Below are 26,992 nucleotides of genomic sequence, written 5' to 3'. Positions count from 1 at the left end.
TTTTTATTTAGGAAAAAATAAAAAAAACCCAGCAGCAATTAAATATCACCAAAAGAAAGCTCTATGTGCCGGTTCACACTAGACGCGGCACGACTTGCAGGTCGCCTCACCGAGGCCTGCACACGACTGCCGGGGCGACTTGCAAGACGACTTCTGTATAGAAGTCTATGCAAGTCGCCCCCAAAGTAGTACAGGAACCTTTCTTCTAAGTCGGAGCGACTTCCGTCGCTCCGATTAGAACGGTTCCATTGTACAGAACGGGAGGCGACTTGTCAGGCGGCTAGGTCGCCTGACAAAGTCGCCCCCGTATGAACCGGCTCTGACTGTGTGAAGAAAATGATAAAAATTTCATTTGGGTACAGCGTTGCATGACCGCGCAATTGTCATTCAAAGAGTGACAGCGCTGAAAGCTGAAAATTGGTCTGGGCCGGAAGGGGGTTTAAGTCCCCGGTAAGCAAGTGGTTAATGATGTATGGCACCGCAAGCGTGACACGTCGTGGTTTTCACGCGTTCATGAAACACTTGTGAATGAAGCCTTAAATGTCCCCTTCCCTCCCGCCTCAGAATACACAACTCCATTAAAACAATATTTTAATGACAACTTTTTATTAACAAAACTGCCCCGTTATATCAATACAGGCCACGGCTTCGTCCCCATGGCAACACCAATCCCCCACACACACATCACAGCCTCAGCAACACAAGAGCAGCAGCAGGCAGCGCGCAGGCGCACAATAGTGACGCCAACACAGAGGCCCGTCGCGCCTCCGTGACGTCAATATGAAAGCGACCCATCCCGGTGCCACCGGTGGATTGTCGGGCGGATTGTAAGGGGGTGACTCAAGGTTCTTCTGAAGGGGGGGGGACTATGGCTACGGGAGGCCCGGCGAGAGCCGGAGACGAGCCTGAGGAGGAAGAAGAGGAGGAGGAGGCCGCCGAAGAGGAGGAAGAAGAAGATTACACCTTCCTGCCGCTGGTACACGACATTATTAAATGGTGAGAGGACTCGGCTACCCGGGGCCGCAACTGCGCATGCGCGAGGGGAGCTCAGTGCAATTGACAGCTCTAGGTAGAGACCAAAGAGGGGGAGGGGGACTTCTCCAACCAGTATTGGTGTCCTCCACCCTCTGCAAGGGGATTGCCTGTGTGTTCATGTATGAGCAAAGATTGGTTACTTTGTTTATATTTAGTTACATTCTTCATTTACATTTATTTAGTTACATTCTTCATTTACATTTATTTAGTTACATTCTTCATTTACTTTTATTTACATTTATTTAGTTATATTCTCAATTATAGGGCACGTCTGCCATCTCCAGCAAAGAAGGCGGCGATCGTATTGTTGCGCCGTGATCACACGTGTGTGTTGTTACAGCCACCATATAATTGGAGTGGACTCTTCTCCCCCCCAAAATAACCCCTTCCTTCCAGTCTGCACCGGCCTCCCTTTCAAAAGTTCTGTACCCTAGGGATCGGGAAGGATCGGCAATCGTGACCTCTGTGATTGGCCGGTCATGGTGGTCACGTGATTGGCCGCTGGCGTCTGATTGTTAGTCTGGACCGAGAGCCTTTTTTTTTTTTTTTTTTTTTTATAAATTCTTTATCCACTTCAATACCGGGCACTTACTCCCCTTCCTGCCCAGGACATTTTCAGCTTTCAGCTTTGTCACACTTTGAATGACAATTGCGCGGTCATACAACACTGGACCCAAACTAAATTTTTATCATTTTCTTCCCACATATAGAGCTTTCTTTTGGTGGTATTTGATCACCTCTGTGTTTTTTATTTTTTGATAAACAAACTAAAAAATTCAAAAATTTAAAAAAAAAAAAAAGTTTTTCTTTGTTTTTGTCATGGGCACTGATAAGGTGGCACTGATATGTAGAATTGATAGGCACTGATAGGTAGCACTGATGGGCGGCACTGACGATGTGTTACTGACAGGTGTTACTGCTGGGCTCTGCCACTGTGGTGGGCTCTGATTGGCATTGTGGTGGGCAATGATTGGCACTGTGGTGGGTTTTTTATTGGGGGAATGCTGGGCACTGATTGGTAGTGTTTTTTTTGTACATTTGAGGGGGCTGTGCTGATAATCAATGTGCTGATCATCAGCACAGACCCCCCCTCTGACAGGGAGAGCCACCAATTGGCTCCGATCGGCTCTCCCTTTCAGCGCGAACCGAGGAATGCCGTATACCGGCACTTCCTGGTTCACGCTGTGATCTGACAGAGGCTTCTTATCACGATCGGAGATGCGGGGTGTCAGACTGACACGCTGCACTCGTGATCGCTGCGATGCGCCCCCGCATGTTATCCTGCTGGACGTCATAAGACGCCCAGTCAGAATAACAGAACCACTTCCAGGCCGTCAATCCTCTATAGGCCGGGCGGGAAGTGATTAAGAAAGAAGAACATGCAGAAATACAGTGGAACCTCGGATTACGAGCATAATCCGTTCCAGGAGAATGCTCGTAATCCAAAGTACTCACATGTCAAAGCGAGTTATCCCATTGAAGTCAATGGAAAGGAAAATAATTCGTTCCGCATTGACTTCAATGGGATGCAATACCGCATGCTGCCAGAGGCACGGGAGAGCCTCGGAAACGGCCAAAAAGGCCCGAGTATACTTCGGCTGACCTCGGCAAACCTCGGAAAGACTTCCTACCTGAGATTTGCCAAGGTCAGCCATGCTGTACTCGGGCCTTTCTGTGCATTTACGAACGTGACGTTCGGCTCTGCTTGGCTCCGGCGCCCCCCCCCACCTCAGGCCAAAAGCGGTACTGCACACCGCTTTGGCCTGAATCCTGCTCGTTTTGCGAGACAACACTCGCAAACCGAGTTACGAATTTTAAAAATACAGTGCTCGTATTGCAAAACGCTCGTTAACCGCTTTACTTGCAATCCGAGGTTCCACTGTACAGAGACTACATTAGTGTACATTATAACAAAATAGTTGTTCCCATTGACAAAGCGAGTAAATCACAGTATAAAAACACAGGTCTACTATCAGAATGAATCATATTAAGCTTCGGGGGGACAGGAGTCTTCCGTACACCGCATGACCATTTTTACGGCAAACGCCATTTTAAAGGAATGAAGATTGAAGCCCGGTAACGACCGGCCCTACGGTCTCAGCATTCTCATGCTGACGTTGCAGGAAAGTCAGGAGAAAGAGAATCGCCTTTGACAGCTTGGTCTGTGTGCAGGGAGCGCACTTCCTCAGCAGAGGAACATCGGCCGTCCGCTTTAACACCCACATGCATTATGTGGGTGCTAAAGCGAAGTTCCAACCAAAAGTGGGACCTCCGCTTAACTGACTCCCCCTCCCCGCCAGTTCCACATTTGGCACTTTTCGGGGGGGGGGGGGAACGGGGGGGGTACCTCCTCCTTCCTCTGCCACCGGGCCAATTAGAAAGCGTAGTAGGGGACCGGCTGTGAAGCCGAACGCTTCACTGCTGGGCTACCTTACTACAAATGGCGGCGGCAGCACCCGACAGCCGATCCGAAAATCATCTAGGGTGCCGACATCGCAGGCTCCCTGGACAGGTAAGTGTCCTAATATTGAAAGATACAGTATTTGTAGCTGCTGACTTTAGATTTTTTTGTGGGGGCCCGGAACCCCTCTTTAAGGCCCACCTTTTTACCGCAGCACATATGTGTTACGTGGGTGGAACAGGCTAAATGCAGTACACTACAATGCGCGGTTGGATGTTACCCTGCGGTTTGCTGGCAAGGTCTGTCAGCAGGGCTGCTGTTAGAAGTCATGTGGCATGTAAGGGGGGCGATAAGTACTTAAAGCAGAAGTTCCACTTTTGGGTGGAACGCCGCTTTAAGTGATTAAACTGACCTCGTTTACAGACCGAAGTTCTTCCCTTTTTGACCTGAAAGAACTAAATGTTACAATGTTTCTCTTTATCTCTGCCTAAGATATGTTGTGATAAACTTGGCAGGCTGCCACTGTTTTTTTTTTTTTTTTTTGACAGCTGTCAGCAGTGAGCAGAGAACTCTCTGCACTGAATGGAGAAAATGCTGTTTTAAGATCGTGAGAGAGGTTGAATTGCGACCTCAATTCTTTTAGCGAATAATTGCACAACTCTACTGTCCAGCAGTGTTCATTTTGACATCAAATTTTGATTTAGTTTTAGTCGTAGTCTTTTGACTAAAATGGCGTTTTAGTCACATTTTTGTTGACTAAAATCTAGATGTTTAGATTTCTAATGTTTAGTTAAATTGTAATGCATTATTTAAGCATTTCTCTAGATTTTCCAAACTCATTATATACTCCTGGAGTAAAAATCTTATAGCGTGTTTTTATGCTACTAAAGAAGTTGTAAAGGCAGAAGTTTTTTTTAATCTTAATACATTCTATGCATTAGATAAAGTCTTTATGTGCAGCAGCCTCCCCAGCACCCCCTAATACTTACCTGAGTGCCCCATCTCTGTCCAATGATGTCCACAAGTCCCTTGGCTGTCCCTGACTCTCCCTTCTGATTGGCTGAGACACAGCAGCAGCGCCATTGGCTCCCGTGGTTGGCAATCAAAGTCAGTTTGCCAGTCGGGAAAGAGAGCGGGTGGGGCCGAATGGCAGCTCCATGTCTGAATGGACACACAGAGCTGCAGCTCGGCTCGGATACCCCCATAGTAAGCTGCTTGCTGTTGGGGGCACTCGAGAGGAAGGAGGGGCCAGGAGCAGCAAAGAGGGACCCGAGAAGAAGAGGACCCCGGGCTGCTCTGTGCAAAAACAACTGCACAGAGGAGGTAGGTATAACATGTTCGAACCTTTACAATCACTTTAAGGCTTAGTTTACATATATGCGAATCGGATATGTTTTGAACCACATCTGATTCGCATAACATGTGAACTGGACCAGCTTGCAATGAAGCCGGTTCACGCATTTCCGGGGCGGCCGCTGTCCGTTTTTGAAGAGTCCTGTGCGATTTTTAGGTCCAGTTCAGGTGTAAATTAAAGTACAAATTCGCACCTGAACTGGTGAACAAAGCTGAACTGGACTCCTTTTAAAAACTGACTGCAATCCGCAGCGGGACATGTTTGAACATGCACTACAGACACAGCTTTAGCCATTGTGGTATTATTATTATTATTATACAGGATTTATATAGCGCCAGCTGTTTGCGCAGCGCTTTACAACATGAGGACTGTACAGTAGAGTTGCAATACAATTCAATACAGGCGGAATCAGTGATATATAACCGGTGTTAATTTTGATGTCAAATTTCAATATAGTTTTAGTCATCGTCTTTTGACTAAAGTGCCATTTTAGCTTTAGTCGTTTCTTAGTCCTCTGAATTGTTTTAGTCTTATTTTAGTCGACTTAAGTAGTGTTAATTTCGGCAATGAAAATATTTCCGCCATCAAATTTAACACTGCTGTCCAGTCACAGGTTGGGGAGGGAGAAGACTTAAAGCGACCCCCCCCCCCCCCCAAAGGTCATGTTATGCCGCCTTGCCTCCTCCCCCCTACCTCATTTATTTATTTATTCTTAAAGCAAATTTATTTGTGTGGCAAAGAGAGAAGTCCCACTTGTGCATGTGCAGTTGCGCCGCAGGGCTCAGGTCCTGAGAAAGCCCTGTGGCACATCTGGGCATGTGCCCGTTTACCCGGCCATCAGCACACGCAAAGACGGCTGGCAGGGAAGTCTGAAACCTTCCCTGTGTTTGTGCATGGGCAAATGGGCCGCCGGGCTTTGCCAAGACCTAAAGGCCAGGCTGGTGGGCATAGCTTTGCCTGCACCATAGTGATGACAGCTGGGGGGGAGGGTTTGGAGAGGAGAGGGGTTAGAACCCCTGTCAGTTTTTTTTTATTGCTGTCTGTGTCTCTGTTAGGGGATTCACCCTCTCTATTTTTCTGGATTTTTGTTATCGCTGAGAGTGAAGTTAAAAGAAAATCTCAAATGTTGGGTTGTCACCAGGACAGGAATAGAGAGAAAATCTACCAAAGGGGACAGCCAGGGATTCCCTCACTGTAAAGGGATTTCCATTAACTTCCCATTTTGGATATGGGACAGGAAGGGAAATCTCCCAAATGGGGACACAAATGGCAAAAAATTAAATAGGCAGAGGTTATAACCCTCCCTTAAGCCCCATACACAAGGGCCGAATGTCAGGCGGCATCGGCCAGTTCAATAAAAACTGTCAGACATTCGGCCTGCGTGTATTTCAGCCGGTCCGATGGAAAAAAAGGAAAACCAGCAGCTGACTGGCTCCTAATCAGCGCATCCCCCCCCCCCCGTCAGAACACAACAGTTCAGCGGGGGAAATCGCTGTACTAACATCAGATCATTAGTACAGCGGCTCCGACCAGAGCTGTCAGTTTTTTTCGTTTAACCTGCTGAGTTGAACAGAAAAAAAAAACTGTTATTTTGTGCCAGGCTTTATTCTATCCAAGAGGAAAAAAGAAAGTTTTGCCGTTAGTTCTGCTTTAAATGGAGTGGCTGTCTGTAGGCTTATTACATAATACCTTGTATAATGTAATGTCAAGCCTCTAGCAGCTCTTTACATGGTCCTAGGCTGCTGGGCTTGGCCAGTTTCCAACAGACCTGCAGAAAGTGAGGTAATATTAGCCTGGTCCAGTTCTGCAGTTTGGATTCCATGTATCAGATGGATACCGAGAAAAACGGATGAATTAATTTATTGTTCAATGTTAAGTGATGTTTAATTAAAAGTAACTGTAACTTCACCCCGGGCCACTCAGTGCTAAAATAAACACCTAAACGTTAATTGTATTATTTTGTCATTAAAGCAAACTTGTTATCCCCATAGAGGGCCAAGTTTGCTATTTTCTGGGGTACATGTGGACCTATGAGATCACCAGAATCCAGTGACTTAAAGTGGTTCTAAAGGCCTAAAGTCATTGTAAAGTCTTGTTTAAAAAAACAAAACAAACATGTTATACTTACCTGCTTTGTGCAGTTGGTTTTGGACAGACTGGCCCTGATCCTCCTCTTCTCGGGTCCCTCTTCTGTGCTTCTGGCCCCTCCCTTCTGTTGAGTGCTCCCACAGCAAGCACCCCGAGGCTCAGCTCCCTGTGTCCATTCAGACACGGAGCCCTGACCCGCCCCGCTCTCTCCCGATTGGCTGACTGACTTTGACAGCAGTGGGAGCCAATCTTGCCGTGCTGCTGTCTCAGCCAATGGGGAGGGGAGTTCCAGGCAGCTAAGACACTCCTGCAACATCGCTAGATAAAGATGTCAGGTAAGTATTAGGAGGGCTGCTGCACATAGAATGCATTAGGATAAAAAAAACCTTCTGCTTTCATAATCCCTTTAAAGCGGAGTTCCACCCAAAAGTGGAACCTCTGCTTATCCATCAACCCCCCCGGTGCCACATTTGGCACCTTTTGGGGGGGGGGATGGGTACCTGTTTTTGACAGGTACCCTTTACCACTTACGGGACGCGCTGTCCTTAATGAAGTTCCGCCCCCCTCTTCCTTCTTCCTCCACTGCCGGGCCAATTGAAAAGTGCATGTGCAGTGGGGCACCGGCTGCCTTACCTCGGATGGCAGCAACAGGTAAGTGTCCTAATACAGTGGAACCTCGGATTACGAGCATACTCCGTTCCAGGACTATGCTCGTAATCCAGTGTACTCGCATATCAAAGCGAGTTTTCCCATTGAAGTCAATGGAAACGAACATAATTTGTTCCGTATTGACTTCAATGGGATGCAATACCGCATGCGGCCAGAGGCGGGGGGCACCGGAGAGCTTCAGAAATGGCCGAAAAGGCCCGAGGGACACTTCGGCGAACCTCGGAAAGACTCCATTCACGAGCCTTTCCGAGGTTTGCCGAGGTCAGCCGAACTGTCCTCGGGCCTTTCCATGCATCTCCGAACGGCGCCGATCTGTGACTTTCGGCTCTAGTGCCCCCCACCTCAGGCCAAAAGCGGTACTGCACACCGCTTTTGGCCTGAATCTTGCTCGTTTTGCGAGACAGCACTCGCAAACCGCGTTAGGAATTTTAGAAATACAGTGCTCGGTTTTGCGAAACGCTCTTTAACCGTGTTGCTCGCAAACCGAGGTTCCACTGTGTTAAAACTCCTCTTAAAGTTTTTTTTTTTTTTTTTTTTTTTACCTTAATGCATTCTATGCATTAAGGTAGATAACCTTCCAGTATTAGCTCTGCTCTCCCCTATATTCTTACCTGAGCCAGATCTTGATCCAGTGCTGTGCCCAAGAGCAACAGCACATCTCTCTTTTTCTCTCTCCTTTCAGTCACAGAGGCAGCAGGTGGAGCCATTGGCTTCTGCTGTCAATCAAATCCTGTGAGGAGTGAGTTGTGGGCGGGGCCAGGCTGCACTGTGTGTGTGTGTGTGTGTGTGTGTCTCTATGGACACACACAGCCCAGTTTGGGAGCAAGCCAGCACTTCTTCCCCCATAGCAAGTGCATACTATGGGGGGGGCAGACACAGAAGAGGAGCCAAGAGCACCGGCGGGTGACCCCAGGAGAGAAGAGAAGATTAGGTGCTGCTTTGTGCAGGTGAGTTTAACATGTTTATTATTTTAATAAAAAAAATGTTGCCTTTAACGCTTTAGTGAGTACCTTTACCTAAATCTGTAACATCCAAAAACCGTTAAAGGAGAATTCCAGGTATAAATTTTTATACATCCAGTGGAAGCTGGAAATCACTGAAGTAGACACCACTACTCCAGGAATCTCCACTATCCTCCAGGTCCCGCGCCGAATGATAGCCCAGATGCTTTCTTAACACAGGAGGTCAACTGCTTGCCATGGGCACCATTCAGAGAATGCTTTGCATTTTCCTAATTAATACAAAGTGTTCTTTTATTGGATGAAGTCGAAGAGGCGGGGTAATGACCTTGTGCTTTCTATCTCATTCATCAGAGGACGTTTTGCATTCATTCAGATTTCTTTGGCGGTCATTAGGAAGAATTCCTTCTACATTTTTGGTCAGTGGGAAGAACAATCATTACAATGGTGGTTTGGGGGGGGAAGAATGCCCCTTACAATGGTGGTCTGGGGGGGGACAAAGGATGCCCCTTACAGTGGTGGTCTGGGGGGGCAAAGGATGCCCCTTACAATGGTGGTCTGGGGGGGGCAAAGGATGCCCCTTACAATGGTGGTCTGGGGGGGGGCAAAGGATGCCCCTTACAATGGTGGTCTGGGGGGGGGCAAAGGATGCCCCTTACAATGGTGGTCTGGGGGGGGGCAAAGGATGCCCCTTACAATGGTGGTCTGGGGGGGGGGAGGATGCCCCTTACATTGGTGGTCTGGGGAAGGGGGGGGGGGGGAGGATTCCCCTTACATTGGTGGTCTTGGTGGTCTGGGGGGGATGCCCCTTACATTGGTGGTCTGGGGGGGGGAGGGTGCCCCTTACATTGGTGGTCTGGGGGGGGAGGGTGCCCCTTACATTGGTGGTCTGGGGGGGGGAGGGTGCCCCTTACATTGGTGGTCTGGGGGGGGGAGGGTGCCCCTTACATTGGTGGTCTGGGGGGGGAGGGTGCCCCTTACATTGGTGGTCTGGGGGGGATGCCCCTTACATTGGTGGTCTGGGGGGGGGGATGCCCCTTACATTGGTGGTCTGGAGGGGGGTGCCCCTTACATTGGTGGTCTGGGGGGGGGGTGCCCCTTACATTGGTGGTCTGGGGGGGGAGGGTGCCCCTTACATTGGTGGTCTGGGGGGGGGGGTGCCCCTTACATTGGTGCCCCTTACATTGGTGGTCTGGGGGGGGGGGTGCCCCTTACATTGGTGGTCTGGGGGGGGAGGGTGCCCCTTACATTGGTGGTCTGGGGGGGGGATGCCCCTTACATTGGTGGTCTGGGGGGGGGGTGCCCCTTACATTGGTGGTCTGGGGGGGGGGTGCCCCTTACATTGGTGCCCCTTACATTGGTGGTCTGGGGGGGGGGGGTGCCCCTTACATTGGTGGTCTGGGGGGGGAGGGTGCCCCTTACATTGGTGGTCTGGGGGGGGGGTGCCCCTTACATTGGTGCCCCTTACATTGGTGGTCTGGGGGGGGGTGCCCCTTACATTGGTGGTCTGGGGGGGGAGGGTGCCCCTTACATTGGTGGTCTGGGGGGGGGATGCCCCTTACATTGGTGGTCTGGGGGGGGGAGGATGCCCCTTACATTGGTGGTCTGGGGGGGGGAGGATGCCCCTTACATTGGTGGTCTGGGGGGGGGAGGATGCCCCTTACATTGGTGGTCTTGGGGGGGGAGGATGCCCCTTACATTGGTGGTCTGGGGGGGTGCCCCTTACATTGGTGGTCTGGGGGGGGGATGCCCCTTACATTGGTGGTCTGGGGGGGGGAAGGATGCCCCTTACATTGGTGGTCTCAGGAGAAGGATGACACCCTTACAAACCACTAAAAAAGATCATTGGTGTCATGCTGCTGGCTATGGCAAGTGGCATTGTACCCAGACCCATGCAGGCATCATCAGCTGGGAGGTCAATAACCCACAGCTCAAGGAACCCCCTCTGGAGAAATCCTTGTTTTGGAATGGATGGTCCAAGTTATGAACCCCAGCCAACCATTCCAGCATACTGCTTACTGGGTGTTTGCCTCCTTGTGCTGATAGAATAAGCACTTGGTGGGTGTTTGCTTCATAGATAACATGGCTTCTTTGTTGGTGTATGGGTGTATGGTTTCATTATTGTGCCTTCACCCACCTAGCTCAAGAGTATAGATTTTCACAGATGGCTTCAATACACACACCTCTGTTTTCCCAATTCTGTATTAGTATTTACTCTTCCACTTCACAGATTTAATGAGTTAATATTGTTAACCAATGGCTATTGTGCAATTAGTGCCCTCGTCTGGAAGAGCGGTTCCTGAATTGCTGTTTTGGTCTCTTTATTGTCAATATTTTCCGTTCCAGCGATGGGAAAAATAATGTAGACAACGGCTAATATACAGCCAGCAGGGTCTACCTGGACGCAGCAGGACAATCGGTACTTAGGGAAGTTGGATGATTGTCTTTTTTTTTTTTTTTTTTTTTTCATGTTTGTTTTTTTGTTATCTATGTTTATTTTATTTATTTTTTTTATTGGAGGTTCACAAGCACCCCTCTTGAGTCTCTGCAATTTTCCTTTCAATATGTTTACTGAATTTTTCACAAGGAATAGGAAAAACTTGCAGCAGATAAATGGTTGTCATTCAAACACAAAATCAAGTAAAAGCCTGCATCACATGCGTGGGGACTTCAAACAAGCAAATGAGAATGATATTGACAATACATTGTTACTCATCTACATAGGTCAAAGTAAAATTGTCATCAATATTGCTCCAAATTAGTAAAAGTTGAAAAGAGATTGCTGGCCATCCCAAATGGATGGGGAAAAGCGGCTTTAACAATTTTAATGCAGTTCAGCACATGAGTGCAGCTAAAACCATGGAAGGTGAGTGTAATGACTTGTTATCTTAAAGGGATATTACAGCCTTGTGGTGTGTGTTGTTTGTTTGTTTTTTTTTTTTTTTTTTATATAGCCAACTTGTTGTACTTACCTGCTCTGTGCAGAGCAGCCCAGATCCTGCTTGGGTCCCCTGCCGGCGCTCCTGGCTCCTACCTCTTGTCAGGTTACCCCACAGCAAGCAGCTTGCAATGGGGGCATCCAAGCAGGCGTGCTCCTGAGCTGCAGCTGTGTGTGTCCATTCACAGGTGGCGCCACGGCACAGCCCCACCCTCTCTGTCTCCTGATTGGCTCACTGGCTGTGATTGACAGCAGCAGGAGCAAATGGCTCCCGCTGCTGCCAAAAGCCAGTCAGGAGTGCGAGTCCCCAGAGAGGCAAGGCTCTAATGGACATCGCTGGATCGAGAGGGGGCTCAGATAAGTTTTGGGGGCTGCTGCACACAAAAGGGTTTTTACCTTCATGCATGAAGGTAAAAAAACTTTGTGCCTTTTACAATGACTTTAAAGTCCCACAAATTGTTAGTAGTTTTTTCTGGACACTTTTTCTGGTGACAGCTGTCTAAGGGCTTGATCACACTAACTTTGGTGTCTGAAGAATGATCTGTATTCAGGTCACTCTTCAGAGAGCTTTTGACAGGCAGTAAGGAGGCGCCTGCTTTAATCCCTTGAACCCCTCAGTAGTGAACCTGAACCTGCATGTAAAACATTAGCAGAGTGGCCCCATTCATTTAAAGCGGGGGTCCACCTAAACCGCCAAAAAAAAAAAAATATTAAAAGCCAGCAGCTACAAATACTGCAGCTGCTGACTTTTAATAAATGGCCACTTACCTGTCCCAGGGTCCAGCGATGTCGGCAGGCGACGCCGAGAACCCACTTGGTTCTCGGTAGCTGCCGTCGCCATCCTAGGTAAGGGAATCAGGAAGTGAAGCGTTGCGGCTTCACTTCCCGGTCCCCTACTACACATGCGCGAGTCACGCTGCGCATCGTAACTGGTCCCCGCTATCTCCTGGGAGCTGTGTGTTTCTCAGGAGACAGCGCGGACTGACAGGAAGAGGCATAGACTCCCATGGGAGTCTATGCCGGAAGTGGGTGCAAATACCTGTCTTAGACAGGTATCTGCACCCCCCTCCCCCCTGAAAGGTGCCAAATGTGACACCGGAGAGGGGGAGGGTTCCGAAAAGCGGAAGTTCCATTTTTGTGTGGAACTCCGCTTTAAATTTGTTGCTTTTGGCATGTGCTACACCCACTGGGGTATAATTCCTGTCGCAGCACATCCAGCCGTTGCTGGATGGGGGTGGCCGGTTGGGGGATGCTAAAAATGCAGCTCAGGTGCAGGGTTTTACTGCCACTACTGTGAAAGAGCCCTAAGAGGGGTCTTTTTTTTTGCTGTGGACATTCATCAATGCATGGTGCATGCTCTACTGGGCCTCTAATATTTATTGAAGGTCTTTTTTTGTTATGATCTCTCTTCAGACTCTCTGGAACCTCATTACAACGTGGTATATGGAGGAAAGTTTCCATAAGCAGTTTTTATGTGGCATAAGTGACGTGTGACTTTTTTTTTTTTTTTTTTTGATGACAATGAGTCAGAGCAATCCACAGTACAAGGGCCCTTGTCAGAACTGCCTAATAAGTACCAATTATTGATTCCCGCTTTATGTACACAGGTCCTGATCAATCACCTATTCCAGGGACCAAGCAGATTGAAGGAAATGATCAACAATTCTTTGATAGAACTGACAAATGTGTTCCTATTTATTTATTTCCCGGAAGTGGACCTGTCAGCAGGGCATAGTATAAGCGGCAGTGTCCCTTGTTAATCCCAATTCAGTTCCCAAAGCATCAGTATTATCACCCGGGCTTCTTACAGGCCACAATGACAGTGCATGTTTATTGCACAAGGTTCTCATCTGTCCCTTATTGGAATTTAAATTGGAGTTTTCGAAGGTAAACCAAGTTCTGAGAAAAAAAAACATCCATCATGGAATTTTCCTCTGCACAAGCACCGAGCCTCTTTTTAAGATTTGTTGTTTACAAGTCAAAAACTGTTTTTTTTTTTTTTTTTTGCTAGAAAATTACTTAGAACCCCCAAACATTATACATTTTTTTTCTAACATCCTAGAGAATAAAATGGCAGTCGTTGCAATACTTTCTGTCACACCGTATCTTACAAGTGCACTTTTTTTTTTGGAAGAAATACACTTTTTTTTAATGTAAAAAATAAGACAACAGTAAAGTTAGCCCAATTTTTTTTTATATATTGTGAAAGATAATGTTACGTCGAGTAAATTGATACCCAACATGTCACGCTTCAAAATTGCGCCCGCTCGTAGAATGGCGACAAACTTTTACCCTTAAAAATCTCCATAGGTGACGTTTAAAAAATTCTACAGGTTGCATGTTTTGAGTTAGAGGAGGTCTAGGGCTAGAATTATTGCTCTCACTCTACCGATTGCGGTGATACTTCGCATTTGTGGTTTGTGCACCGTTTTCATATGCGGGCGCTGCTCACGTATGCATTCGCTTCTGCACGCGAGCTCGGCAGGATGGGGCGCGTTTAAAAAAAAAAAAAAATTCTTATTTATTTTACCTTTTTATTTTTACACTGTGTTTTTTTGTAAAAATAAAAAAAGTCACTTTTATTCCTATTACAAGGAATGTAAACATCCCTTGTAATAGAAAAAAAGCATGACAGGACTTCTTAAATATGAGATCTGGGGTCAAAAAGACCTCAGATCTCATATTTACACAAAAAAAAAAAAAATTGTCATTTAAAAAAAGAATTAACAAAAAAAAAATGGCCCTTTAAGAGCTATGGGCAGAAGTGGCGTTTTGACATCGCTTCCGCCCTACAATGTCATGGAGACGGGTGGGGGCCATCTTCCCATCAGCCGTCTCCATGCCAAGGAAGGCATAGCATCCGATTGCCTCCGCCGCTGCTGACGGCTCTGGAGCTCGGCGGGAGAGGGTCCCCCCTCTCCCGCCGCTGATGAAAGTGATTTTGCAGTGAATCCGCCGCAGAGACCACTTTTTTATCTTGAAGCGGACTCCCGACCGAACAAGAGGATACCGGGGTTATGACAGCTAGCTGCTGCCATAACAACTATATCCTCCTTTAAAGTAAGGACGTATATCGGCATGCGGCGGTCCGGAAGTGGTTAATGAATAGTGGTGTCCCATTAATGTGCTCATAGTGAGGACACAAAGGCATCCTAAAGCCTTGTACACACGATCGGATTTTCCGCAGACAAAGCGCCAGACTTTTGTCCGAAGGGAGTTGGCCGTGAACTTGTCTTGCATACAAATGGCACACAATTGTCGGCCAACTAACACAAATGTAGTGACGTACTACGTGGCTTTTCAGCTCTTTAGCGCCACCCTTTGGGCACCTTCTGCTAATGTTGTGTTTTGAGCATTGATTCCGAGCATGCGTGTTTGTACTTTGGACTTTTGTCTGATGGACTTGTGTACACACGATCAGAAAATCCGACAACCGACTGCTGTCCGCAGAGAATTTTAAAGCCTGCCATCCAACATTTGTCCATGGAAAATCCGACAACAATTGTGTCAACACACAATTCCCGTTGGAAAATCCGATCATGTGTACGAGGCTTTAGCCTCCTGGATTTTTTATTTTTTGTTAAAATTTAAAAAGACAGAAATTAAAAAAAAAAAAAAAAATCCAAAACCGTTTTATATTTTTTGTTAATAAATTTTGCAAACAGGTAATTTTTCTCCTTCATTGATGTACGCTGATGAGGCTGCACTGATGGGTGGCACTGATAGCTGACAATGACGGCACTGATGGGTGGCAGAGATGAGCACTGGTAGGTGACACTGATAGGCAGCACTGCTAGGTGGCACTGATTGGCACCACTGGTGGCCATTGATAGGTGGCACTGATTGCTGGCACTTATGCACTGATTTGTGACACTGTGCGCACTGACAGGTTGCACTGGAAGGCGGTATTGGTGGGCACAGATGAGGCAGCTTCGCCTCTTCCTCTGAGTGATCAGCTTTTTTTTTCAGCGTGAGGAGAAAGAAAAACGATTACCGATCTTCTGTTTACATCATGTGATCAGCTGTCATTGGCTGACAGCTGATCACGTGGTAAGGGGCCGAGATTGGCCCCTTACTCCGATCTGTGATCAGCCGAGTCTCATTGACGGCCTCCCGGCAAAGTAGATCTGCGCTGTAGCCGTAATTCGGCCATAGCGCGGATCTGAAGGAGTTAAACCTTCTTCCTTTTACAACCACTTTAACTGATACATTTGCAGGAAGTTTTTGAAAAACAAGATTTACTGGCAGCATTACCAGGTGAAAATAAAGGAAAGGAAGTTTAAACAAGAAAACGAATGCAGCCACCACATCTAATAATTGCATTATAATAATGTTTGCTTTTGGGTTTTGTTTGCTGCTCTAGGAAAACAGCTGCTACTGTCTGGATGCATCAGACAACAACCCCGACATGTCCAAAGGGTACCCAGTCCTATCTGACTTCTCCAAGCTGCCCTGTAGTAACTCAGCAAAGCGGCACGTTGTCTAGTGGCACTCAGGCAGGTGACTGCAATGATATTAATAAGGCAGGTAATAAATATGAAGACCTTTGAGAAAGGGCTCCTGTGCGTAGGCCTCCAGAAGAATGCATATGAAAGCCGCTCACCTCCATCTGGCCAGAGATGTGTATCTTAATCTCACATTCAGCCAGCGCAGGATAAAGTTTTCACTCCAAAAACAAACAGCATTTACGCGATACGAGGCGTATCCAACTAATCTATAGAGATGTTCTTCCCGGTATTGGATCAGCAGTCACCATAAATGGATACTTTGTTTTCTGGTAAAAATCTGTTTTTAAAGGATGTGACTTATATCATTGTTTACATTCAGTGTGTGATATACAATGTAATGGATAAGTGTGAAGGTCTGCTGTGTAATCTCTGGCCAGTCACAATAGACTTTTTAGCTAGCCTACTGGGTTAGGGATTTAAAAGAAAATATTCTGTAGATTTGGAAAACAATGATATAGAGTTACTCTTTTGCACCAAGACCTTAATTGGCTTATAGGGTTCGTTCACACTAGGGGTGGTAAAACCTTGCGGTTGAGCTGCATTTTTACTGCTCCCAACTACTAACCTCTTTGGCTGCAGAGACAGTGACTGGGGGGGTTACACATGCCACAGTTGTGGTGCTTTTGTTTTAGGGTTGGAATGTTACCCCAGTTGCTTTCAAGTGAATGGAGGCACCCTGCAACCAATTGCAATGGACAGCGCTTACCCGCTCCACGTGTTGAAGCCTGTTTCCATCGGATCGTCACTGGCGTATTGACTGGTTGATGGTAAGACCAGCCCTGTTATCCACTTCCACTTTTTTACCAGTCCATTTTGGCTCAACCACTCGCTGACTGCCCTATATCAGTTTTACCGCTACAGGGCGGCAGCCGTACATCGGATCACATGTATATACAGTGAGGGGAAAAAGTATTTGACCCCCTGCTGATTTTGTACGTTTGCCCATAAGAAATTATCAGTCTATAATTTTAATGGTAGGTTTATTTTAAGTGAGAGACAGAATACCAACCAAAATATGCAGAAAAACGCATTTCGAAGTCATAAATTGATTTGCATTTTAACCACTTCAACACCGGGCACTTTCACCCCTTTCCTTCCCAGGCCAATTTTCCTTGTCAAAATATTTTATTTTATAATTCAGTAGAGTAGTAACAATACCCAGGCCAATTTTCAGCTTTTTTAGCGCTCTCCCACTTTCAATGACAAATTGCACGGTCTTACTACACTGTATGCAAATTTAAATTTTTATCATTTTGCTTACGCAAATAGAGCTTTATTTTGGTGGTATTTTATTCATGACTCTGTTTTTTATTTTTTGCGATATAAGTGAAAAAAAGAGCAAAAAATTTGAAAAAAACCCCAATATTTTCTACTTTCTATTTGAAAAAAAATCCAATAAAATCTAAGTGCCGGTTCACACTAGGACGACTTGTCAGGCGACCTAGCCGCCTGACAAGTCGCCTCCCGTTCTGTACAATGGAACCGTTCTAATAGGAGTGACGCAAGTCGCTCCGACTTAGAAAAAGGTTCCTGTACTACTTTGGGGGCGACTTGAGGCGACTTGCATAGACTTCTATACAGAAGTCGTTTTGCAAGTCGCCGTGGAAGTCGTGTGTAGGTCGCCTCGGTGAGGCGACCTGCAAGTCGTGCCGCCCCTGTGTTAACCGGGGCTAATTGTGTCAGAAATTTAAGCCAAAATGTATTCTGCTACATGTCTTTGGTTAAAAAAAAAAAATCCCGTTTTAAGTGTATAATAATTTTGTGTGATTACAGACATATGTACGGAGCGGATCGTGTACAGATGTGCGCAGATGATCAGACATACGTGTGCAAATAATCATTGGGACATATGTGGGGGACAGGTGTGTGGTGACACTATTGTGGGGATTTTGTGTGGTGACACTGTGTGGGGACACTGGGCCGGTGATCAGTGTGTAAAAAAACAAACAATAAAAAAAAAAACGGCTCATACTCGGCCGGCTGCAGCGATCCGCTTTCTCTCTCCTCACTGACATCTGTGTGAGGAGAAGAGAGCTGATCGCCTAGCAATCGGCTCTTTATTTACGTCACTCGATGGCTGTGATTGGACACGGCCATCATGTGATCAGGAGGGCCAATCACAGAGCCCTCCTGCCGATCTTTTCCTTCTGAAGGGACGTTCCTGAACATCCACTCAGGAGGAAGCGCCCACCCGGCCATATATGTGCAGTTGCCGGGTGGGAGGCGGTTAATGAGTGAAATAAGTATTTGGCCCCTTCGCCAAACATGACTTAGTGGCAACACCCTTGTTGGAAATCACAGAGGTCAGACTTTTCTTGTAGTTGGCCACCAGGTTTGCACATCTCAGGAGGGATTTTGTCCCACTCCTTTTTGCAGATCCTCTCCAAGTCATAAAAGTGGATGTAAACCCAATGTCATCCTTTCTAAACTACTGCCATAGGGGTTATCTATAAGGATATACATGACTCCTGCAGGTATCTTTACCTGTCAAATGTCTCCCCTCTGTCTGTTATGAGACCCGAAAAACTGCATATTCTGTGGGCGGGTCTGTTGTCTGGAGCTCGGTGGGTGGAGTCGTGATGTCAGTAGACTCCCCGCCCACCTCTACACTCCCCTTGTCAATATGCATTTTCTCCTGTGTATTTCTAACACTGAACTTCTGCTATCATCTCTAACATCCAGTGAAAAGACAGGAAAGTAACCACATGACTTCAGCATGCCAAATCATGCTGAGGTGTGGAACAGCCAATCCTTGCAGAGCTGCTGAAGAAAGGAGTGGGGGAGGGAATTAAAAAATAATGTCTGTGTCTTAGGCTAGTGCACGAGATATGTAAATCACCTGTCACTCACAGCAAGGGGGAGGATTTGACAAAGTTTTTCTCAGTTTGTCAAGATTTTTCTCACTGAACAATAAAAGAGGATTGCTCAGAGATGGATTAACTCTGTGTGGCAAGACTGGGCTCAAATGATAGGAAATCTTATACTCTACAGTATGATAAAAAAAAATTGTTCAGGTTTACATCCACTTTAAAGCGGAGCGCCGCCGAAAATGTTTTTTTTTTTTAAAAGTCAGCAGCTACAAATACTGCAGCTGCTGACTTTTAAAACGTGGACACTTACCTGTCCAGGGCGCCCGCGATGTCGGCACCTGAGGCCGAACCGTCTCTCCGTCCTCGGGTGCTGCCGCCTCCATCTTCGGTAAGGGAATCAGGAAGTGAAGCCGTGCGGCTTCACTTCCCGGTTCCCTACTGCGCATGCGTGAGTCGCGCAGCGCAATACGGATGGTCCCTGCTGCCTCTGGGACCCGTGTGTTTCCCAGCAGGCAGCGGGGAGGGCGCAGGAAGTGGCGTAAATAACCGCAGATTCTGCGGCTATCTATGCCGGAAGTGGGTACAGATACCTGTAATATACAGGTATCTGTACCCCCCTCCCCCCTGAAAGGTGCCAACTGTGTCACCGGAGGGGGGGAGGAATCTGATGAGTGGAAGTTCCACTTTTGGGTGGAAATCCACTTTAAGGTTTGAGGCTGACCTTCAGCTCCCTCCACATTTTCTATGGGATTAAGGTCTGGAGACTGGCTAGGCCACTCCAGGACCTTAATGTGCTTCTTCTTGAGCCACTCCTTTGTTGCCTTGGCCGTGTGTTTTGGGTCACTGTCATGCTGGAATACCCATCCATGACCCATTTTCAATGCCCTGGCTGAGGGAAGGAGGCTCTCACCCAAGATTTGATGGTACATGGGTCCCGTCCATCGTCCCTTTTGATGCAGTGAAGTTGTCCTGTCCCCTTAGCAGAAAAACACCCCAAAGCATAATGTTTCCATCAAGAGCTGCGCGATTAATCGTCAAGTATCGTTATCGCGATTTTCACTCTTCGGTCTATGCAAAGAATTCTCTCTGCTCTTCTGAAGCCACAGCCATCAAAAGAAATGAAGAAAAAAACTGGGCAGTCTGCCAAGAATCACAACATTCTTTAGCAAGGTGTCTGAGCTGGGGGAGGGGCGTCCTGTACTAAGGTGTCTTTGCTGGGGGAGGGGCATCCTGTACTAAGGTGTCTGTGCTAGGGGAGGGGCATTCTGTACCAAGGTGTCTGTGCTGGGGGAGGGGCATTCTGTACCAAGGGGTCTGTGCTGGGGGAGGGGCATCCTGTACCAAGGGGTCTGTGCTGGGGGAGGGGCATCCTGTACCAAGGGGTCTGTGCTGGGGGAGGGGCATCCTGTACCAAGGGGTCTGTGCTGGGGGAGGGGCATCCTGTACCAAGGGGTCTGTGCTGGGGGAGGGGCATCCTGTACCAAGGGGTCTGTGCTGGGGGAGGGGCATCCTGTACCAAGGGGTCTGTGCTGGGGGAGGGGCATCCTGTACCAAGGGGTCTGTGCTGGGGGAGGGGCATCCTGTACCAAGGGGTCTGTGCTGGGGGAGGGGCATCCTGTACCAAGGGGTCTGTGCTGGGGGAGGGGCATCCTGTACCAAGGGGTCTGTGCTGGGGGAGGGGCATCCTGTACCAAGGTGTCTGTGCTGGGGGAGGGGCATCCTGTACCAAGGTGTCTGTGCTGGGGGAGGGGCATCCTGTACCAAGGGGTCTGTGCTGGGGGAGGGGCATCCTGTACCAAGGGGTCTGTGCTGGGGGAGGGGCATCCTGTACCAAGGTGTCTGTGCTGGGGGAGGGGCATCCTGTACCAAGGGGTCTGTGCTGGGGGAGGGGCATCCTGTACTAAGGTGTCTGTGCTGGGGGAGGTGCATTCTGTACCAAGGTGTCTGCTAGGGGAGTCCGTCTGTGCTGGGGGAGGGGTGTTCTGTACCAAGGGGTCTGTGCTGGGGGAGGGGCATTCTGTACGAAGGTGTCTGTGCTAGAGGAGTTGGTCTGTGCTGGGGGAAGGGACGTTCCGTACCAAAGGGTCCATTCTAGGGTGTGTCGTTCTGTACTGAGGGGTTTATGTTGGGGGCTCCCAAACAGTTGAGCTGCATATTTACCTCCCCTCAACTGCTCCCCCTTTAGCTGGAAAGGCATGGGGGGGGGGGTGCCACGCACATACCACAGCCGTGATGCTCTGCTTTGTGGCTGCAGCAGGGATTATACCCCCTGTTGAGATCAGAGGGCACTACCACCTGCCAAACATCACCCAGTCAAGTAATTGGGCCTGCTCCCGCCTGTAAAGCATGCAGTTGCAGGACGGCAGTCTGGTATTTAGGGGGTTAAAACAGTCAGTGAAGAGGTGATACATTACCTCCTGGTTGCCTGTCAAATGCAGAGACCACCACAAGTGAAAGCAAGACCTTAAAGGAGTTTTAAAGTCTCGTGGTTTTTCACCTTAATGCATTCTATGCATTAAGATGAAAATTCTTCTGTGCTGCAGCTGCCCCCCAGACCCCCCCCATTTTTCTTACCTGAACCCGATCGTTCCAACACCAGCTGCTGCTGTCAATCAAATCATGTGACACATGAGCTTGGGGGTGGGGCAAGTCCTGCAGTGTCTGTCAATGAAGCACCCAATGAAGAGGAGGCGCACCGCTGGGGGACCCCAGAAAAGGAGGATCGGGGCTGCTCTGTGCAAAACTCTTGCACAGAACAGATGAGTATAACATGTTTACGTTTTTTTTTATTTTTTTAATAACAAACTAATCACTTTTTAAAGTGGATGTAAACCCTCTTCTATACCCAGTGAAGTGAACAGCCTCAGATGATACACAGGGATGAAACAAATCTCCCTACATAAGTTTTACATGTATATCTGCTGTCTTTCCCTTTCTATATTCTTTAGCATTCTTACATCGTCTTAGAACATTTACTTCCTCATTCTGCAGTAGGAGTGATGTCTGGGCTTACACCGTGACAGCTGATTGGAGGAAAGGCACTCACCCCTCCTCCTCCACATAGGAAGAAGAACTAATATACTTGCAGAGCTGTGCTGTGACAAGACAAGCTCTCTGCTATTCTATTTATAGCACCCACCCTGACACAAATCTCAGGCTGGTTTTATCTCCTGTGTCAGGACTTGTCAGAAGTTATTATGCTGATAACAGAGGAACAAAACAGCAGAAAGACATGGGACTCAGGGCTTTGAAGAGAGATAAGTAAACTACAGATATATGTGCCCAGGTAAAATTTTCATGAATCAGGTTTACGTCCACTTTAAGGAGTTTTAGCAAGAGACTGGTAAACTGTGGTAAATTACATTTTTGTTCTTACAGCGGAGCTGCTTGCTTGCACCCCCCTCCACTTCCACATTTGGCACTTTTTGGGGGGTGGAGGAGAGTGTGCAGGGGAGAAGTTCCCACTTCTGGGTCAAATTGCTGCAGTGTTCTACTAGTATATCTGGTAGAGGCTGATATCGGCCAGCTGATATATCAGCCAATTGTGCTGATAAGACTTGAAAATGACTTCTGTAATAGAAGTCAATGCAAGTTGCCTGAAGTTATCTGTGGAAAGACTTCTCTCCTCCCTGGGCAGCCTGCCAAGTCTTTTTAAGAAGAAACATTGTATCTCTTCAGGTTCTTTTATCAATAGACTGAACTCTGTGTGTAGAAGCTCTCAGTTTAATCATTTAAAGACTAAATCTTTTCTGACATTTGTTGCTTACAAGTAAAAATCCTGTATTTTCTGCTAGAAAATCACTTAGAACCCCCAAACATTATATATATATTTTTTAGCAGAGACCCTAGGGAATAAAATAGCGGTTGTTGCAATATTTTATGTCACACGGCATTTGCGCAGCGGTCTTTCAAACGCAATTTTTTTTTTAAAAAATACACTAATGAAATAAAAAAAAAATAAATAAAAAATAAGCAGTAAAGTTAGCCCATTTTTTTTCGTCCAAAAGTTTTCATTACCTGTTTTTGTGTATTTAATATTTAAGATATAGTTATTATTTTTTTTTTTTTAAATCTAAATTATACATACAAGTGAACTGATTGGAGGTTTGTTTTGTTTAATAAATGTTTAAATGTAAAAAAATTTCTGTATCACTTATTACTTAAGGCTGCTTTCACACTGGAGCGGGCAGGCGTTGACGGTAAAACGCTGTTAGTTTTAGCGGCCATTTACTGTCATTTTAGCAGCGCTATTCGGCTGCTAGCGGGGCGCTTATAACCCAGCTAGCGGCCGAGGAAGGTGTTAAATGCGCCCCTGAAGCGCTGCTGCTGAAACGCTTTGCAGGCGCTTCGGCAGTGGTGCGCATTCATTTCAATGGGCAGGAGTGGTATACACCGCTCCAAAGATGCTGCTTGCAGAGCTTTTTTTTTAACATCCTGCCAGCGCATTGCCTCGGTGTGAAAGCACTCGGGATATCACACTGAGACTGCAGGGGAGCCGTTTTACAGGCACTTTACAGGCGCTATTTTTAGCCCAAAAGTGCCTGAAAAACGCCCCAGTGTGAAAGGGGTCTAACTGTTAGATTTTATGGGATGAAGGGAAAAAAAAACTAAAAAAGAAGAAAAAAAAAACGGCCTAATATATCGGCCCAAAAAAAAAATCGGCATCATATATCGGCCATCGGCCACCGCGATTTCTAAATATCGGCATTGGCCAGAGAAAACCCATATCGGTCGACCTCTAATATCTGGCCCCTCCTCCTACACCCCACTCACAGCCTTCTGGGAAACACACAGGTCCCAAATGACTGCAGGACCATTTACAGTAGGAAATCGATTGTGAAGCCGCAAGGCGTCAATGCTGGTTTCCCTTACCCAAGATGCCGACGCCTGCACCCGAAGACAATTGAAGAATCGGTACCGACATCGAGGGCTCCCTGGACAGGTAAGTGTCTCAATATTAAAAGTCAGCAGCTACAGTATTGTGTTTTTTTTTTTTTTGGTGTGTGGGGGGGGGGGGGGGGGGGGGGCGCGACTGGAGCTCCTCTTTTAAGTTCTTAGATATACTTTCATCTCTGAAGCTATCCATCTTTTATTGTAAAAAAAAAAAAAAAAAAACCTTTTCTTTTCTTTCAGCATGGACAAAGACAGTCAAGATGTCTGCCACGAGCTGAATGAACTCAAGAACAAGTTCCAATCCATGAGGAAGCAGATCAATAACATGCCAGGGATCGACATGACCCCCGAACAGCAACAGCAGCACCTCCAGAGCCTGCGAGCGCAAGTGCAGACCAAGAACGAGCTCCTGCAGAAGTACAAGAGCCTGTGCATGTTTGAGATTCCCAAGGATTAGACGTAGAGGCTCTATTGAGGGTACAGAGACCATGGGAGCGGACTCTGCTGCTGGGAACAATGGCTCCAATACAGATCATTCCATTGTACACAGACCTTTCCTGTGTCTCTTATACAGGACTATAACCCTGACAGATCATGTGTATGGGAAGGCCCAACGTGTGCCTTTAATTTCAACTTCCCAGCCTTGAGCGGGAACATTTCCCTGTATTATGGGTGTTTTTTTTTTTTTTAATGGATTGTGTGGCATACACGTGGGCAAGTGCCTGTACAATTTGTGTCTGGAGTTGTTTTTTTTTTTTTTCTATTTCAAGCTGGAAAGACTCCATGTTGTCATTCAGATCATATGCTTTAAGCTATTATTAGGTAATCCTGCCAATCTGATAATTAAAGGGTGTTAAACTGTCTGTGTCAGCCTATATATTTATACATTGCAGGTAACTTGGCAAAGATTTTTTTTTTTTTTAAAGGCCTAAAAGGGATCCCACGTGCTCGAATGTACTTTTGTTGGGTTTACATACACTTTTTAATAAAATAATTGCATATCTCGTCCTAACTGTTATCACCACCATCATCATCATTCGCAAGTTCCTAATACTGAAACATGGATCTGGAGCATGCATGCAAACTTCATCCTTCTTCCAGATCTGTGATCATTTTTGAACCAGTCACTGGATTAAGATGACAGCCTTGCCCCGTCATTACTTTTATAAGGGTCCGTAAGCCTAGGGGGGCAGGAATGATCAGTGATCATGCGACCACTGTGATTGGCAGTAATTTTATTACTCCCACTAGGTAAAAATGACAGAAAAAAAAATGAAACTTGTGCAGCCAACACATCTGCATAGCTGTTATATATTAAAATGTTTGTTTTTTAATTTAGGCATGCTTTAAATTGGCGATCTCCAAACCGCAGCCTGGGGGCCAGATGTGGCCCTTTGCTTGCCTTTATCCGGCCCTTGGGCACTCTCCTTCCCACTGACACCAACGTTGGGGCACTATTCTTCCCTCTGACACCATCGATGGGGCGCTATTCCTCCCAAGCCCCCCCCCCCAATGATGTGGCGCTATTCCTCCCAAGCCCCCCCCCCCAATGATGTGGCGCTATTCCTCCCAAGCCCCCCCCCCCCCCCCCCCCAATGATGTGGCGCTATTCCTCCCAAGCCCCCCCCCCCCCCAACCAGTGTTAATTTTGGCAGCAAATTTTGATTTCGTTTTAGTCTTAGTCTTAGGACTAAAATGGCATTTTAGTTTTAGTCCCATTTTAGTCTTCTGCAATTGTTTATTGTTTTAGTCGTATTTAGTGGACTAAATCTCCAGTACATTTTAGTCGACTAAAATTCATTTTAGTCGCCTGAAATCGAATGGGTGTAATGAAATTGTAATGCATAAGTTAACATTTCTCTACAACTTCCAAACTCATTATATACTGCTGGAGTGAAAAATCTCATATGTTATTATTTAAGGTATTGAGGTATGAACATGCACTAAAGGCCAGTGTTAATTTTAAAGCCAAATTTCAATTTAGTTTTAGTCTTAGTCTTTTGACTAAAATGTCATTTTAATTTTAGTCCCATTTTAGTCTTTTGACTAAAATGCCATTTTTAGTTTTAGTCGTATTTTAGTCATCTCAATTGTTTTAGTCGTATTTTAGTCGACTAAAATAGTATTCATTTAGTCGACTAAAATGTTTTAGTCAACGAAATTAACACTGCCCCCAACGATGGGGTGCTATTCCTCCCAGGCCCCCACCGATGGGGCGATATTCCTTCCACGCCCCCCCCAAGATGGGGCACTATTCCTCCCATGATGGGGAACTATTCCACCTCCTGACAGCAAGTTATGTAATTTTCTTACTCCCACCAAGCCTGAGAAATTGTTTACTCCCACTGATGTTGGGGCATTTTCTTCTCCCACTGACCACAGTTAAGCCCCCCCCCCCCCCCCCCCCCAAAGTCTGATCGAACCATAATCTGGCCCTTTGTTTAGAATGTTTGTAGACCCCCTACTTTAACCACTGCCCCACAGCAGATTTACTGCTACAGCTGCTCTTCTGCATAGGGGCACATGCTGCTTCTACTGCGATTAGTCACAGCAGAAACCGATGAGCTGGTGCCAGTGAATGGATGTCCATTGGCACTCACTGATCATCGAGGGAGAGGGGCTGTAAACCATGCAGAGCTCTGTCCTGGCAGCGACTATTGGCTATTGAACATATTTTTAAATTAGATTTCTTTTGTGCCTGGAGTTCAACTTTAACAATTAGGAGGGATAATTTGGGGGGGGGGGGGGGGGGGGCAATTTATTGTCACCATGTTCTTTTTTTTTTCTGTTGGTATTTAACCACTTGCTGCCCGCCATATAGCAGAATGACAGCGGCAAAGTGGTTTCAATATCCTGACTGGGCGTCATATGACGTCCGCAGGATATTGAGCCGCTGCATGCCCCCCGGGGCACGCATCGCGGCGATAGTTGTTGCGATGGGTCAGTCTGACACCCCGCAACACCGATCTAGGTAAAGAGTCTCTGACGGAGACTCTTTACCACGTGATCAGCCTTGTCCAATCACGGCTGATCACGATGTAAATAGGAAGAGCCGGTGATCGGCTTTTTCTCACTCGCGTCTGACAGACGCGAGTAGAGGAGAGCCGATTGGCTGCTCTCCTGACAGAAATCAGCTACACTGGACCACCAGGTATGCCCCCTAGACCCCCAGGGAAATACTAATCGGTGCAAAGGCAGCTGCCAATCAGTGCCCACTCCAATGCCTACCACTGCCAGTGCCACCAGGGATGCCTATCAGTGCCCATCAGTGCCACCTACCAGTGCTACCCATAAGAACCCATCTTTGCAGCCTTTCAGTGCCCATCAGTGTCGCCTA

The 26,992-nt window shown here is 47.0% G+C and overlaps 1 protein-coding gene across 1 annotated transcript; it reads left to right on the top strand.

Annotated features, from left to right (window-relative positions):
* Window positions 1-712: 712 nt before the first annotated feature.
* MED9 (mediator complex subunit 9) lies at window positions 713-24,577 on the top strand. Its single transcript, XM_073634876.1, has 2 exons — window positions 713-996; window positions 23,896-24,577. The coding sequence occupies exons 1-2, from the start codon at window positions 869-871 to the stop codon at window positions 24,110-24,112; spliced, it is 345 nt and encodes a 114-aa protein (XP_073490977.1). The 5' UTR covers window positions 713-868; the 3' UTR covers window positions 24,113-24,577.
* Window positions 24,578-26,992: the final 2,415 nt, after the last annotated feature.

This window comes from Aquarana catesbeiana, linkage group LG06, assembly GCF_042186555.1.
Source record: "Aquarana catesbeiana isolate 2022-GZ linkage group LG06, ASM4218655v1, whole genome shotgun sequence".
Lineage (NCBI taxonomy): Eukaryota > Metazoa > Chordata > Amphibia > Anura > Ranidae > Aquarana > Aquarana catesbeiana.
Note: the sequence above shows the minus strand (reverse complement) of the source record. Positions and strands in the feature narration are given on the sequence as shown.

What these genes read in the sequence shown, in the direction of transcription:
- MED9 (XM_073634876.1), top strand. Translation starts at nt 869, where the DNA reads ATGGCTACGGGAGGCCCGGCGAGAGCCGGAGACGAGCCTGAGGAGGAA. An exon ending in GTACACGACATTATTAAATG is followed by an intron (nt 997 to 23,895) that starts GTGAGAGGACTC and finishes CTTTTCTTTCAG; the next exon opens with CATGGACAAAGACAGTCAAG.